The sequence below is a fragment of the Leucoraja erinacea genome, chromosome 27, assembly GCF_028641065.1.
Source record: "Leucoraja erinacea ecotype New England chromosome 27, Leri_hhj_1, whole genome shotgun sequence".
In the NCBI taxonomy this organism is placed as follows: domain Eukaryota; kingdom Metazoa; phylum Chordata; class Chondrichthyes; order Rajiformes; family Rajidae; genus Leucoraja; species Leucoraja erinaceus.
The window spans coordinates 4,171,437-4,188,481 of record NC_073403.1 but is presented as its reverse complement, the minus strand read 5'-3'; the positions used below and the strand labels follow the sequence as shown (position 1 = coordinate 4,188,481).

At 40.1% G+C, this 17,045-nt stretch overlaps 1 protein-coding gene across 3 annotated transcripts in view; it reads left to right on the top strand.

Annotated features, from left to right (window-relative positions):
- LOC129710104 (rho GTPase-activating protein 23-like) overlaps positions 1-17,045 on the top strand; it is a 252,435-nt gene that overhangs the window by 74,975 nt on the left and 160,415 nt on the right. The window contains exon 1 of one of the 3 annotated variants that reach the window (XM_055656834.1): positions 4,216-6,566. The exons of the other annotated variants lie outside the window; for them this stretch is intronic. Within the exon in view, the coding sequence (XP_055512809.1) occupies positions 6,513-6,566 (54 nt within the window). The 5' untranslated portion in view covers positions 4,216-6,512. Of the gene's footprint in view, positions 1-4,215; positions 6,567-17,045 lie in introns of those variants that run through there. 3 annotated transcript variants of the gene reach the window in all.

Here is a 17,045-nt window from a genome sequence, read left to right as displayed (position 1 = left end):
CCCACAGTCTGGGTACAAAATACCTTGGGAACAAGTCACAGACTTGAAGAACAGGATTTTAAATCTCTTTTCGAAGCAATAACATTTCCAGAAGAAGGCTGAAATTATTTGTGCCAAACAGTACATTTCCACTTAACACAGGAGGATCGGACACTGCTCATGGCAGTAAGTTTTTCATGTTCCACCTACACCCAACAGCTGAATGCTGAAGTGTACTTGGTGGGTGTGCTGACCTTTCCAACTTCCTTAGTAACTCCACAAGGAAATGGCAGTTGCTCGGGTAAGGGAAATGGCAATTTTGAACAGAATAACACCCAGCACAGGGAAGATTGTGATGGAGGACATACAGGAAACTGTGGCATGCACAGCTCCAGTGGTAGGGTTGACTGAAAAGATGAGTTTGTTTTGAATTAATCTCTCTTTTTACAAATTAACTTAGATGTTCACAAAGTAGTTACGATGAATTAATCCTGGCGTGTTGTCGATTTGTTTAACAAAGAAATATCTATTAATCTTTCATCAGTCAGTCAGGGCCATGCTAGTTCCATTGGTACTGTCTCTCAGTCACTTAAGTCAACAGCTTCTTTATGACATCTTGTGCCTCGAGAGTTTCAATAGTTGATCTTAAAACCCTGATGCTTTCCAAACCAATCTGAAGCACAGTGACCTTCCACTGTGGTAGTGGCCTGATTAATTCCCCCCCCCCCCCCCCCCCCCCCCCCCCCCCCCCCCCCCCCCCCCCCCCCGGAAATTCAATACTTCAGTTTCTACCAATGCTGTGACCCAACCTTATGCTCTTATCTCTTCCCCCCCCCCCCCCCCCAAATAAAAAAAACATGAGCCTGCTGTGCTATTCAGTAATAACATACTGATTTGATATACCTTTCTTATATAAAGAGATCAATATTTTTTACTGTACTCCACTTCTAGATGTAGATTAAAGTTTCTCACAATTTAAATTATATTCTGTATTTTTGTTCTATTGGTCAAAATGGTTATCGTAGATAGACACAAAATGGCGAGCCATTATTTTGATCGGCAGTTCTATGAGGTGAGGGTACTTCCTCGTAATTTGTGTGGAGTGCCAAGATTTTAGTGACAGCGATGAAGAAATGGTGATAGGTTTACAGGTTAGGTTGATGGGAGGATTTGGGAGAGGAACTTGCATGTCGTAGGTAGGTCATGGTTGCTGTCAAGGCGGCCTATGCGAGCTGCTGCACAATACCTGACAGTGGTTTAAAGTTTGTGACTTTAGATCTACACAATCATGCCGTATAGCAGGCTGGTTGTTCCCTTGTCCATATCTATACAGGCGACCCCTGTGTTACTGCAGTTTGGGAAATAGAATATTATCCTTATGAAATTTTCATGTATCTCCCAAACAAACTGAGCTGTGGAATACAAATTTGCTCTCATTGAATTTTGTTCTTTTAATTTATTTCTTAATGCGTGTGCAGATGATGTAGCTCACATGACAGAAAATTGATGTGAATGGTTTTCTGGAACATGACCTGTCCCATGTGCCGCAGGGAGTCACTTGTGCTCGTTTTCTCAAAGATCTGTCCAAATGAGTATAAATTCCTGTTGTTTGACCCAAATACCTGCATTTCTGACATTTGTTAAATCTGCACCTTCTGGTCACTCATGCCAGCAGCAGCACTTTCCCTCTTTGCATCTGAAAAAAACTCTCATTGCTTAATGAATTTATTAAAATCCTCCTATACTTCACAAGGACAACCTTACTTTCCTTGATTCTATTACTGCTGTCCCATCCCCAGTACCACTCCATTTAATCTTCTTTTTTGCTTTTGCTTTTACAGGAATATACTTTTTCTTAATTAATTATAATTCTAAAGGTTCCTATTATTAAAATTAACTAATTTGCTTGTATTTTCAACAATGAAAATCATAACATAAAATGTGTCAGTATTCGGCATCTTTATTTTAGAGTTTGCTATTTGGATTTAATAAACGAGTTCGGTATTCCGACTGCACATGCCCAGGTCATAGATCACTCGGTATAAACATTCTCAGTAGCTTTGCTGCTGCATCGTGTGCAGGCCTGCGTTTCGTTCGATGTCGGGCCCGGGTCTCCGGCGCTATGGGCGCCATTGAGTTGATGCTGGCCAGTCCCCGTCCCCCTCCCGGGTGTCCCGTCCCTGTCCGGTGGTGGCTGGAGGTTTCCGAGGTGGCCCGGGACTGGCGGGGAGTCGGCCCGGAGTGATGGTGGCCCCGGACTTGCAGCCGATGCGGAGGGGGGGCACTGGCTCCGGCTCCGGCTCGGCTTTGCTCCGGGCTCCTGGGAGGCCCGTTCCATGGCAGGCTGGGGACCGTCAGCTGTGCCTCTCACCTTGTCCAGTGGCTGTCAGGTTGGTCCCCTCAATGTTGGCGGGTGCCGAGCGCCAGTCATCGGTGGGGATGCACGCGGGGTGCTGCGGTGGCTCGGCGTGTCCGGCAACATCTCTGGATAAGGGTCTCGACCCGAAATGTCATCCATTCCTTTTCTTCGGGGATGCTGCCTGTCCACAGAGTTGCTGCAGCACTTTGTGTGTGTCCCGGTTGATGGCTGATACTCGGCTTTTGCCGGCGTCGGGGGGGTTGGACGGCGGCCACTGGATGGGGCAGGGGGTGCAGCTGGAGGTCCCCGGCCCGTCGGGAGCGAGTTCCTCGGGACTTGGAGCGAGGTTGGGCAGGAGTTGGCGCTTCTTCTCCGCGCTGGCAGTGGGCCTGTGGGTCACTGCTCCTGGCCATTGTCCCGTTGGTCCGGGGCTGACGGTTGGCCCGGCGGGGCAGGTGGAGTTGAGCTGGGATTTGTGCTTCTTCTCCGTGCTGGCTGTGGGCCACTGCTCCGGGCCAGTGTCCCGTCGGTCTGAGGCTGTTGTTTGGTCAGGCGGAGTTGAGCTGTAGTTGCCGCTACTTCTCCACGCTGGCTGTGGGCCGGCGGGGTGGGACGACGACGGGGGCGGCCCAGTGGCGCTTCGGCAACGCTTGTGGCGCCAGGGACCTGGGTTCGATCCTGCCTGCAGTAGAGGCGCGGGTCTGTGTGTACGCAGCTGCCGAGATTGTCTCCCCGCCGGTCCAGCCTCCCCTGTCTCCCACTCGTATATCTGCCCTCTCTCTCTCGCTGTTACACCCCGTCTCCCGATACCTGGCACTTCCCGTTCCTCAGATTAAATATATTTTTACACATGAATTATGAATAAAGATAAAAAAAATTATACACAGTTTACCCAGCCAGCGCTTCATTCACCTTTTCTTTATTGCGAATGACCTTTGACAATTCCTTGCGTTTCTCGGAATACTGAACTGGCTTATTGATAGTGGAAAGTATCCATGTGCCTACATTGCAGAATGTAGTGCTTAGGACAGATGGAACGGAACATGTGATTATTAATTTGTTGACATCATCTTGCGACACAAAGTATTTGACCTATTTTAAATCGGGATGCTATCTTTTAGAATTCTATATATTGCAGTGCTTTATTCCAAATCTGTCGTTAAATGCTTTAACTAATGTAGCCAGCTGAAGCCCAGTAGACAGACATTGAACGCATAAAAAGCTGGCGATATTGAAATTTAAACTGCCACTGGTGGACTGTAGTAACTAAAAAAAAGTTTATAATACATTTTATTGTAGACATCGATTTATATTTCTTTCAATTTGCAGTGATTTTACTTGTTATTATGAGTAAAAGTGGAATTAGTACATCAATTGGTACTTTTGTAGACAAAGGTATGATTTCTCACTCCACAGAAACATAGCTGACTAAATATTCTAAAAATGTACTAGCATTATGCTGCCTACCTCACCATGTACCACTTTTGTACTAATGTTATAATAACTTTAACAGAAGGAAAATGTAAAATTATATATTTTCTGACCTCTGAACATTTTGTAGTTCTATCTAACCAGTTAAGGACTAATGAAGAGTAATCATTGTTGTAACCATTGTTAAATGTTAAGGGCCTGTCCCACTTGGGAGTCATTTGCGCGTCATCATTTACGTGTCACGACGCGCGCGTGGTGCATGGTGAGGTAGGCAGTGACGCGCGGTCGACCCAGGATTTTGGGATGTACAAAATCTTCGCGCGCAAATGACGCCCAAGTGGGACAGGCCCTTTAATGATCACAATAAGCAGCTGAATTGGAATTGATGGCTTTCTAGCCAAGTTTGCAGATGATACGAAGATAAGTAGAGAGACAGATAAGTGTTGAGGAAGTCGGGAGGCTGCAGAAAGTCTTGGGCAGGTTGGGAATGTGGGCAAAGAAGTGGCAATGGAATACAGCGGAAGTGCACCTTGGTAGAAGGAATGAAGGTGTAGACTACTTTTCTAAATGGGTAGAGGATTCAGTGGTCCAAAAGGACTTTAGGAGTGCTGTTGCAGCAATGCCAAAAGGTTAATTTGCAGCTTGAGTCGGTGATAAGGAAGGCAAATGCAATGATAACATTCATTTCAAGGCGACTAGAATAGAAAAGCAAGGATGTGATGCTGAGGCTATATAGGTTTATAAGGAGGAGGAGGGGCCACATTTGGACTATAGTGAACAGTTTTGGGCCCTTTATCTGAGGAAGGAGATGCTGGCAATTGAGAGGGTCCAGAGGAGATTAACGAGAATGATCCTGGGAATTATTGGGTTAACATATGAGGAGGGTTGGATGGCTCTGGGCCTGCACTCGCTGAAGTTTAGAAGGATGAGAGGAGATCTCATTGAAACCTACCGAATTATAAAAGGCCTAGATAGAGTGGACATGGAAAGGATGTCTCCAGTCGGGGGAGAGTTAGAGCTAAAGGGCACAGCCTCAGAATAAAAGGAGGTACCTTTAGAATGGAGATGAGAAGGAATTTATTTAGCCAGAATGAATCTGTGGAATTCATTGCCACAGATGGCAGTGGAGGCCAAGACATTGGGTATTTTTAAACTGGAGATCAATAAGCTCATGATTAGTAAGTGGGTCAAAGGTTACAGGGGGAAGGCAGGCGAATGGGGTTGGGAGGGAAAATAGATCAGCCATGATCGAATGGCAGAGTAGACTTGATGGGTCGAATGGCCTAATTCTGATCCTATATTTTATGGTCTTATGGTAATGCAGGAAAACAAATTAATTTCCATGCAGAAACCTTCCATAAAGGTAATGTAATAAACACCAGAATGCACATTTTTGTGATATGTTTACTGAGGAATAAATGTTGACCAGGACATCATAGCATTCCCACATTTCTCTAATGGAATAATAAATCAGCATGTTTTTTTCTTGCAACGGTTTCTTAAATGAGATTTCTGCTCACAAATTTATTCCTGGTTGCTCAGCACTTCAACTCCCCCTCCCATTCCCAATCTGACCTTTATATTTTGCTTGAGTAGTTTACACCCTAGCGGTAAGAACATTGACTTCTCTAACTTCAGATAGCCCTTGCTTTCCCTCTCTATCCCCTCCCCCTTCCCAATTCTCCCACCAGTCTTACTGTCTCCGACTGCATTCTATTTGCCCCCTCCACTGACATCAGTCTGAAGAAGGGTCTCGACCCAAGACGTCACCCATTCCTGTTCCCCGTAGATGCTGCCTGACTCGCTGAGTTACTCCAGCATTTTGTGTCTATCACTACATTTATAAACCTGGGTGAGGGTGTTACCAACTGAGCACAATTGATACATTGTGATTTCATTGTGATTATTCTTTTACTTGTAACCTACATATAGAAAAGTCCATTGTATGTGTAATTTTGTTTCAGATGATTGGCAGAGTTAGCATAATTAATTTTTATTTATTTTCTGTCTTCCTGTCAAGTAGAAGGCAAATTATAGCAAGTTTTGTGGCTTTTCCAACTTTCTGTCTCCTTCATCATTACTATTTCACTAAAGACAAAGTCAGTAGTTATATACTTCATATTTGAGTCTAAACGTTTTCTTTTGAGATGATATGAGTTGTAATCCTAGCAGAAAAATGTAATTAGTCTGCGTGCATTCTTTGGTGCTATGTAGACAGGATTTGGGAGCAGTCTCTGTAGCCCATGTGCTGTTCCAGCATTTCCGTCACATGTTTCCCCTGTCAGTTGGAATGTTTACTGGCAGGGAGCCTCCACTTCTTCCCATTTTAGCCTGCTGTTTAAATCGCAGCAGTAATGTTTTCAATCTGATTTAGAAAAAAAGAGGCTGCTGCTAACACCACTGCTTTTGTGTGGAGGAAAGCGGATAAAAGGAACAAGCGTGGTAACATGCTGCTGCTTTTAACTGTTTTATTTTGTCTGGTACATTTCAACTTCGTGTTCACAGTAATGCTCTGACAGATTCCCTGGTGCAGAGTACTGGAAGTTGATTTTGCTTTCCCCTTTGGCTGTGGATGAGATGATAATTAGAAGACCAATGTGCGCTCTTCCGCAGAGCAAATAGACGGCTTTAGCCTAGGGAGGGTGGAGGCTACTAACCGACTGCAAATTAAAAGCTGTGTAGGGATATAGATTTGTGAGGCTTGGTACTACACTCTGAAAACTCAGAGGCATCTTTCTCACAGATGAATGGCGTGGCTTTCTATCTCGTTGGAATTCCACCCTACGTGGAGGCACAAGTAAGTAATAAATACAGAATGCTGGATGCTGTGCAGCTCTCTGCATTGTCTTAACTCGGGCTGCAGTAATTCTTTTAATTATATTGCATTTGTGACTAAGAGGATTAACACAGAGGAATGCAAGGCCTTTGAAGCAGAACATAAGCAGGAAAAATAAAGGCAGATTGATTTGTTGCTCTGAGATTGCTTTGTACAGAATGTTGTCGTGAAGTTTTGAGTTCTCTGACCAGGGTTTCAGTCTTTTAACTTGGCTTTAGGTAAGTGGATTTTTGTTTTAAGCATTTGTTGCTGTTCATTTGGCTTCGGTTTGGTAGTAATGTTTTCTGTTTCTGAGTGGGTGCAAGCACAGCCGTGTCCACTTATTTAAAATCAGCCGTGCCTTTCTCTTTGAACAATGCTGCTTTGTAATAGGCACTAGATCGTTCAAGCTTTCTCTTGTTTCCCCTTCTCTCTCTATTCAGAGTTAAAAGAGCAGAAAACAAAACCACGTGTTCTGTGACAAGGATCAGCATTCATCAATCTTTATATCCTTGAAACATTAATTCTCAAATATAGTTACTCATATTGCAACAATTTGAAGTGACAATCTAGAAATTCATTGGTGGGTATAATGGAAATTATTACTGATGTTAAAATGGCCTTTCTTGAGAGCAATATACTATTTACATTGTTCATCTATCCTCCAAAAATCTTGATCAAATGTATCATTGTGCATTTTTGAAGTGGCTGAAGATTGATGTTGTATGAGACCATCTGATTGACTGACTGAAAGTATTAAAAATCTTGATTCTTTTTCACGTTATAAAGGAAAGGAATATTCTCAATCTAAAGGGTTTTTGATTTATGGATATAAGGGGAATTTTGTTGGTTAGACTGCTTTTATGTATGTTAAATTTTCTCTGCCGCACAGTTGAAGCACCATTATATCATGGAAAGAGACTATTCATGCCTTTGAAGCAAAAAAAACTCAAGTGAAAGTCATAATTAAATCTGCTTCCATCAATCTTTGCAACACTGAATTCCAGATCCTAATTATTTGGTGTAGAAAACCAATTTCCTCTCTTTTAATTATTGTACTGGTACTCTTAAATCCATATCCACTGGTTCTCGACATTTCTGACAATGGAAACAGTTTCTCTTCCAGTTCTTTGTCTAGACTTTTTATGATTTTGAACATGTTTGTCAACTTTCCCTTCAACCTCTGAGTCTATGTGCTTGTGATGATAAGCACATTTTTGATTGTACCTGTACTTTACCGTAATAGTGCAAAATCAATCTGACCAGACTTGATTTGGCCTAGCATGGTCTAAGTGAGAACCCCAGTTTATCCAGTCTATACATGTGATACAATTTCTCATCCGTGCATGAGTAAATGCTTGTGAAGATCATTTTGCTTTTCATCGTGTTTCTAATTGAAAAGTTAATATTCTGGGTTTAAAAAAAGATTTTACTCATGTCAAACCCACAAAGCAAACTCTTGTGCTGTAACCGAGATTTGCCTAACTCAAAAATTGAGTATTCGTAACTACATGGATTGCTGGTCAGTACGATTTTCTGCTCGACTCTTGATTACGTTATGAGCTGTAAGACCTCTCCGAAATGAATTTCCTTATGCTTCATAGCATAGTGTGTTCATAGCTTGTATCAGCAACGCCTTTGAGATCATATCTAGATGACCATTTTGAATCTTGAAATTGTGAACATTTTTATCTTTTGTGGGCTCTTTCCGTTAAGTATTCACTTGACCTAGCAACTGTGACCAATGAGGTACGCGTCCTTGATTTTGCTGATTGCAAGTGGTTGCGGTGGGCAGTTACAAAACTAGTAAAGGAATCGCACTCATTCTGCAATTCTTTTTGTCCTCATCCCAAGGGTGACTTGACTAGCTCAAATGTTAATCCACACCCCAGCAAGAAATTCAAGCCTGCAACATTGATGGTTTTGAGGAATTACTTGGCAAAGTATGTTAATGACTTTAACCTGCTGTACCATCTGTGCAACTTCTAGTGTTGCTGATTTGTGCTGGCAAATTTTGTGAAACATTTTACTCCTTTTTAGAGCTTTGAACTTTTTTTTACAATGGAAACATCTTATGCAAGTGCTAATTGCATGGTAACACACAGCAAGTACTCAGAACTGAGCTGTCTGCAAAGAAGCAAGGTTATGTATCATGAATGTTTAATCAGAGTTTCACAGTGAATTTTATTCTGTACATCTTGTAATAGTTTAGAATGTACATCTAGGATCTTTTCAGACCTTTTAAATTGATACAAGCATATTGTGTTAGTTTTAAAGGGATTAAAACTGCGTGCTTGTATTTGGAGGCATTGGAATACATTGTAAACAGGACATGCATGTAGATAATGTCGAAAGATAATCTCATTTTGAAAGTCTTTGAACTCCTATTGGTCTCTGGCTTGTATTCCCATATGGTAAAAATTATCTTTGAATAAAATGTCGATTTTAAGAGGTGTCTGGGTCTGCTAAAATACAGTATTAACAGTATGCATGTGAAAATTATCATGAGCCACAAACGACTATATTACCTTGGTTGATGGAAATGCTGGCATTGAGATTAAATTAGCAGATTAAAAATTAAAAACCTTGGTTTTATGACCCTAGAGTGAAGGTTCAAATCTCACTATAGCAGTTAAAGAATATAAATGTATTAAATTTAAGTAATCTGGAGTAACAATCTAGTATTAACCATGGTGACCATGAACTGCATTTTCTTGAAAATCCATCTGCTCCATTTGTGTCCTTTGGGTGAAGGAAATCAGCTAGATTTTCTGGTAAAGTCTGCATGTGTCTTCAGATACCTGGAAATGTAGTTGATACCTAATTTTCCCCACAGAATGTTGTAGCAAGCCACTCATCTATATGAAACCCATTACATCAAAACATAACAAACAAAATGCAAGATCAACCACGTGGAATAGAATTAAGCACCAGATTTGGACACCCCAAAGGCACACCCTGCTCAGTAAATCCTGCAAGACCCTCCTCTTAGACACCTGGGACTGGTGTCTAAATTGGGAAAAGCTGCCTCACAGATTAATTAAATAAAACATGACATAATTGTACTCAATATGTCCAAGAAGAAACTGCAGATGCTGGAAAATCGAAGGTAGACAAAAATGCTGGAGAAACTCAGCGGGTGCGGCAGCATCTATGGAGCAAAGGAAATAGGCTACATTTCAGCCCGAAACGTTGCCTATTTCCTTCCCTCCATAGATGCTGCCGCACACCCGCTGAATTTCTCCAGCATATTTGTCTACCTTTGTACTCAATATGTTTCAGCTAAAGAACATTTCACATTCTTCTATCACGATCACTGGACATGTTCTGTACCATTGGTGACATAGAATGTGATAGAGTGCTTCCTCTGACCCAAGTGTGTAAAAACCCATAGATACTTCAAACTTGATGTCATTCAGATTAAAGCAGCTTGTTTGATTGATAGCCCATTTCACCCCAATCTAACTATTCACGCTCTCTTTCTCCCTCCATTCTCACACTGCAATGTGTACCATCCACAGAAGGCAGTGTTGCAAGGTCTTTTCAACAGCACATGGATTTTGGTGAGATTACATGAGTACTAAGTTGGCTTTTGGTCACTGCCCCTACACAACGATATATTTGCTGTGAAGATAGTTATGATTGATCCACTGGATTGCTGTTTCCAATGAAGGGTTAGCACTGTGAGGAATGATTGAGTAATGACAATAAAATATATAATTAGGTTAGTCTATAATCACTGAAGTTTAGAAGAATTATTTTCTCTTTCACGTGGAATGTTGAAACTTGCACAAAAATTAACATTTGATTTCGATGCCTAGCACTAGCTTTTAGCTGAGTTTCTTGGGGACATTTAACAAAACAAAAATGGAGCATGAGGTGATGTGTTTACGATTGTGCTGGATGACTACAGTCACACGGTTGAAGATGGTTTGTCCATGCTTCCCATGTGATATCCGGTTGTGATGCAGTCTTTCCAATGTTGGTTATGGTCGGCTGGCTTCTCAGTTGGATAAATGATGAGATGTTTAATTCAAGCTGTTGAAATGCTCCATCCATCAGGTCCTGCATTGTGCTGCAAAAGCAAGGTCGCTTGTGAGGTTCTTGATCTGGTATTCTGTAGGATTGAATGGCTTTGGTGAGATTCGCAAGACTTTGTGCAATGGCGTCTATGTTTATATTGATATAGTTGGTGATAAGCGAAGTTGTTCTGATTTCTGAAAGCCAGAATCAGGAGTCAATCAACGGGAGCTGTTATGAGTTTCTCATCTTTCTGCGCATCTGATTATTGAGTTTTCAACCATTAACCAGGAGGTTAATCCCAGGTATCTCCATGTTAAACTGGTCCAGAGCTTGACCTAACAACACCTCAAGAATGCCCATGCTAAAAATAGAAACAGATCAGGTTGAGGCGTAAGAGACAGGATTACGTTTTCAGGTTGGGACCTTTCATCAGATCTTAAAAAGGTTAGAAAGCAAACATAATTTAAGTTGCAGGGAAAGGTAAGAGAACAAATGGAATGTCAGTGGTCGGCTGGAGAGAAACAGGGACAATGCAAATAATAGAAGCTGGGATAACAGTAACTTTCAAACTTGCTAATTAGTACAAGAGCAACGTAATGGTTAAAGAGCACTGTCTCACTTGCAGTATTGTCAGACTGCAGAAACCCCTACAAAGCAGTCATCTTCAACCTTTCTGTTCTAGGAATGGTGCCTGCTGGAAATACTCATTGAGAATACTCATTGACAAACCTGCAAAGAAATAATTATTTTTCTCATCCCAACTCAAAATGATGTGCTGAGTGGTGTGATTGTGAACAAATGCATCAGATAGCAGAAGTAATAAGTATGCAGCTGGTAAAAGGAAAAAGTTTGCTGCAATGTCTACCAAAATTTCAGACTAGGTGCCGGTCAAAAATGTGAACACATTGAATGTTTCCTCTTATCCTACCCTTCCTTGTTTCCTTCTCCTTTGTGTAGACCTACTAATTCCAGAGGTTTGCTGAAGAAGCAAGTGTTGACCTCGCAGCATATCCTGAGGAACTGATAACTCGCAGTGCATGAAAGGGTAACCTTACTGAGGGTAGACAAACATAATATCTTGTGATGACAAGCAGCACAAAATGTATTTTCCATTTCTTTAATGGACAAGTATTTTATAATCCCTGTAAATGTTTGTATAGTTTGTAGTACAATTTCCATCAAAATATAAATGATCGTTAATCAGGCAATGTCTTGCTTTGTTGGGTAAATTTCCTGTTATGCATATTATGATACAACAATTGCTGCTGCTTTTCTGCAACTCAGTAATAGAAAAGGGACATGTAAACAGGATTTTACTTGGGTCACTTTAAGTTCCTGTTTTTTGCTCACTTTTTACACTGATTTCCAGATTTATCCTTCTCTGAGATTTTTTTTCTGATTACTATCAACAATAAGAATTCATATTGAACCAAATCTTTCTTGTATGAATGTTTAATTGAGATCAGTTTATTGTCATACACAGGGGTGCATTGACATTCCTTGTTTGCATGAAGCTCATAGAGTAAACAGTATACAGTAATGATGGATATTGCAATAAATACAATAATGAATGCACTGCAGCAGTGAAATGGTGCAAAGTTTGTACTGCAATCTGATGTGGGTACAGAAAAAGTGCTAAAGTGTAATGATGGCGTAACTGAATGAGGTTAAGACTAAGTACGTGGGTTATGTTCACTGCTCTGCAGGTTCAGTTGGTTAAGAGCAGAGCAGTTGCCATACCAAACTGAGAAGCATCCTGTCAAAATATTTTCTATAGTGCGAGAGATTCCTCATAAAGATGCTGAATTTCCTCAGGTGCCCAAAAAAGTAAATACGCTGATGCACTTTCTTGATCACCACATCATTGTGAAGACAGCAGATTGAGTTGCTGGTGATATGTATGAATGCCTCGCAACCTGAAGCTGTCATCCATTTCTACAGCAAGATTTTCTAATATTTAAAAACTAACTAATGATTACACAAATATCGGATAAATTAATCCAGACTTTAACATCTTATTAAAATGTTAAAAGAAGAAGGTTCATGCTCTTGTATTCAATTATTAAGGCACGGAAACAGTTCAGTGAGCGGTGGGTGGTGTTGTAGCAGTTAAATTAATGGACAATCAAATTTAGATGCCTGCGCTCAATTCCAACCACAGCAGTTATGAAATTACAATCTACTTAATAATCAGGAACTATTGGAAAAATTCAATTGGTTGTTTAATGTCCTTCAGTGAAGGTAACCTTCCCTGTAATGCCTTATGTGATAAGATTTTTTTATTATTATGTCCAAACTCTGCTCCCATAGTTTAGTTTAGTACATTATTGTCACTTGTACCAAGGTACTGCAAACAGCCAAAGAAAAGGGTGCAACCATTTCTGGGTCAATTTGTCGTTTCAGAAATTCAATCAGGAACTTCCGGGCCTGACCTAATTTCTGCATCATTTTGAAGGAGATGACTTTGTTTCCTGGACGGCATCCCTTTGGGAGCATGTTAGGGTAAATTTGGGTAATATGCCCTGGGAGTGTCGACCATCTTGGGACAATTAAATCGCCACAATTCTCTTCAGTTTAACCAGAATTCGCGTCTCTAAAACTTGTTTGCAAAAACCATATTGACAAGCCAAAGATTTTGATTTACTTTCTTGTTTTCAGCATTAAAATTATACACAAAAATGTGCAATCTTGTATTGTCAAGTTTCAACCTGCAAAAGCAATTTATTTTTGCATGTTTTAATTTTTTAATTTTGTTGTGGGTTGTTGGATGTGATTTTGAATTGCATATATTGCGCATGAGTTCTTTGTTAGGTCAGCAAAACCACATCATTTTGGAGATGAATGATCTCTTTGAGATACAAATTTAACAAAACGTCTTGAATCATACTTTCAGGTCAGCTAAAAGTGAGATGGTACTTTGAAATCACTTACCATGTTGTGTTGTTGATTAAAATAATTCAGGAAAGGATCATATGAAATTCAAGATGTGGCCTCCTATCAGTAACACATTGGTTTTGGTACTGCATTGAGTGTCTGTAGATACATCACTTTCCTTTGAGGAAAAAGACGTGGCTTTGAACTGAGCAAAGTGAAGGATACTTCTGTCTGGAATTGGAACATTTCCCTTTTCAGATATCTCAAATTATGGCATTATATGAATGGGTTGCAATGTATAGCTGCCTCCATGCATTTCCAACTGAGTTTCTAAAGACCTCTTCCTGCTGTGTTTCTGGGAATTTTGTTTTAATCATCACACCTGCACCATGTAATGATAGGAAATAACAGACTGATTTTAAAAGATGGGCATGCAAAGCTGTGTAGATAATTAAAAGTTGCATTATGATGATTAATTTGAAATTGTTTCGGACATCACCGTTATTTATCTCTTATTTTAATGGTAATTCACTTGAAAGTGAATTTTCATCTCTGTTCACTTTGATTTGAATAATGTTCTGATCTTATGAAGATATGATGTTCCTCCATTAAATTGTGTTATGACAAAGTTGTCAAAGGTACGGTTTGAAAATCTAACCTTGAGTAATTATATAAACCTTGTATTTATGTAGGCCTTCTTAATGTAAACATTTATAATTTTATGCACTTTTGTTTGAGGTACGAAATTAGTAGTATTAGATTGTAAGTTTCGATGAAAAGCATTGTTAGCGATGAAAGCAAATACTATATTTTCGAATCAGAAGAGTCAATAACTTAAATATTATAAAACTGAGAAATTATCACCACAAACTTTGTGGTACTTTATCTTAATATGGGACTGGTGTAACATGAATTGTCTTGATATGATACCATACCGTCCACTTAGTTTACTTTTTAGTTCCTCCAGCTATTCTCTTAAAGATTTTGAAATTCTATCATTTTTTAATCATAAGTTTAAATATTACCACTTTGTTCAGAAGCCATGTTGGATAACTCATTGATTTTTATTAAATGCAATCTTGCGACAGGAAGCATGTTACCTTGCTGCAAGTTCCTTGTGTCTTGTTATTATACATTTTTGGAACTCACATCTGTTGAACTGTTGAAGCACTTTGTTGTGGAGATATTTTTAATCGCATTATCATTTTGTGTTGGGGTATTATTAGACATTGGACTGTTAAATGTGTTGGGGTTTTTTTTCTCTTCTCATTCTCCTCTTCACTTCAGCTCCCATGGTTTCAATTTTGGCTTATGCCGTTGTGGGTAAGATTACATAATTAACCTAATAAAACCGAACAGTGGGACTTCATTCATCTTTTGAGGAAAATGAAGGGTTATCACATTCTGAATAGTCTGAAGCAGAGATGCTGCCTGACCTGCTGAGTTACTCCAGCATTTTGTCTCTATCTTTGTTATCGTTCATTATCACCTATATTTATAACATGTTTAAGAAAGAACTGCAGTTGCTGGAAAAATCGAAGGTAGACAAAAATGCTGGAAGAACTCAGCGGGTGAGGCAGCATCTATGGAGAGAAGCAATAGGTGACGTTTCGGGTCGAGACCCTTCTTCAGACTGATTAGATTGGTTGATTGTCCTGAATATTGAGTTTTTCCTCAGAGTTTAACATTGGTTGTAGTGTATATAATGATAACTGTACCTTTAAGAGCAGCAGATGGTGTGATTTGAGTCATGTGATATATTCATTATCTTATCAGTCTCATGAAGATGTGTGTGAGTATGAGCAGTGTACTTGCTTGACTGAAATGTATGTCTGTTTCTGTCTACATGCCACTGTTGTAATATCTTACAGTCCTAATGTATCCTCTAGATTGTTGCCTTTCATTTGTAGCCAAAATTCCATGTCTGTAACAGTTATTTTAATTTGTAAGCTCAGCACATGTTATTGACCGTTAGCTGTGCACTTATCTACTGAGAACTTCCAGGGATAACTTGAATGAATTATTGTCATTTATCAGTCGTGTTTCACTTGAGTTTGTGTTTAAACTTTTGCCTTGGTATGTGCTCTATGCCTGTCACTTCAATAGAGGATTGCTGTAGGTTTTAAACCAGCACCTGGTGCACAGTCAGATCTCAACAACTGCCACTTTAAGCAAAGAAAAAGTGTGAAAACTCTTTTGTTTTATAGTATAGAAAAATTAAATTTATAGATATTGTATTCCAAGCAGTACTATATGAAATAAAAAGATCCGTTTACTTATACAGCACCTTTAAGCACAAATCACTTCAGTGTCTGTATCTGGTCTTGAAATGTAGTCGCTATTGTAGGAATTATAGCAGCCAGATAGATTGTAATTTGGTGATTCTGAATGAGACATTTGGTTTTGGAGTGGTGCCACGGGTTGGAACAACAACACATTTGTGGTTGGCAGGTTAATGGAGAGGATTCTGGGGGATAACATGCATTTGGATAGACAAGGGGGTTGATTAGGGATAGTCAGCATGGCTTAGTATGCGGGAGAAACATGTCCTACGAATATGAGTTTTTTTGAAGAAGTAATGAAGTGGGACTAGGGGAGAATACGTGTTCGGCACGGACTAGAAGGGTCGAAATGGCCTGTTTCCATGCTGTAATTGTTATATGGTTATATGTTATATGGTTAAGTAACCAAAAAGGTTGATGAGGGCAAAGCTGTAGATATTGTTTAAATGGACTTTAGCAAGACATTTTGTTAGGTTCTGCAGGGTAGACTCTCATGGGATCCAGGGAGAGCTAGGTGACTGGATAGTGAATTGGCTTCATGCGAGGAAGCAGAGGGAGATGGTGGAAGATTGGAGGCCTGTAACTAGTTGTGGTTAAGGGATCAGTGCTGGGCCCATTGGTTTTTGTGGTTTAGATGAGAATATAGAAGGCATGATTTGTAAGTTTCAGATTACACTAAAAGGGTGGTATCATAGATAGCAAAGAAGGTTATCAAAAATTACAACAGGATCTTGATCATTTGGGTGAGTGGGCTGGGTTCTACATGACTGAGCAAGCCTCAGCTGTCTCCCAACTTTGAAAACTGGAAACTGTATGTATATTTATATAACATAGTACAGGTAAGTTTATACAGTCAAGAATCGAGAGTGTTTTATTGTGCTATGTCCCAAAATGGAACAATGACATTCTTACTTGCAGCAGCACAACAAATTTGTAAATATAGCATCTGTAAAACCCATAATAAACATTAAAAAACAACCTGAGAAATAAATAAACAATAATAATGCAAAGTCAAAAATAATGCCCCGGCCTATATAGTTCAGAGCCTATTTGGAGGTTGTAGTGTTTAATAGCCAGGTGGTTGTAGCGAAGAAGCGGTTCCTGAACGTGGATGTTACAATTTTCAGGCTCCAGTACCATCTTCCCGATGGCCGGAGTGAAGTGAGAGTGTGGCCAGGGTGGTGGGGGTCTGTGATGATGCTGGCTGCCTTTTTGAGGCAGCGACACTTGTAGATCCCTCTGATGTTGGGGAGGTCAGTACCCATGATGGACTGGGCAGTGT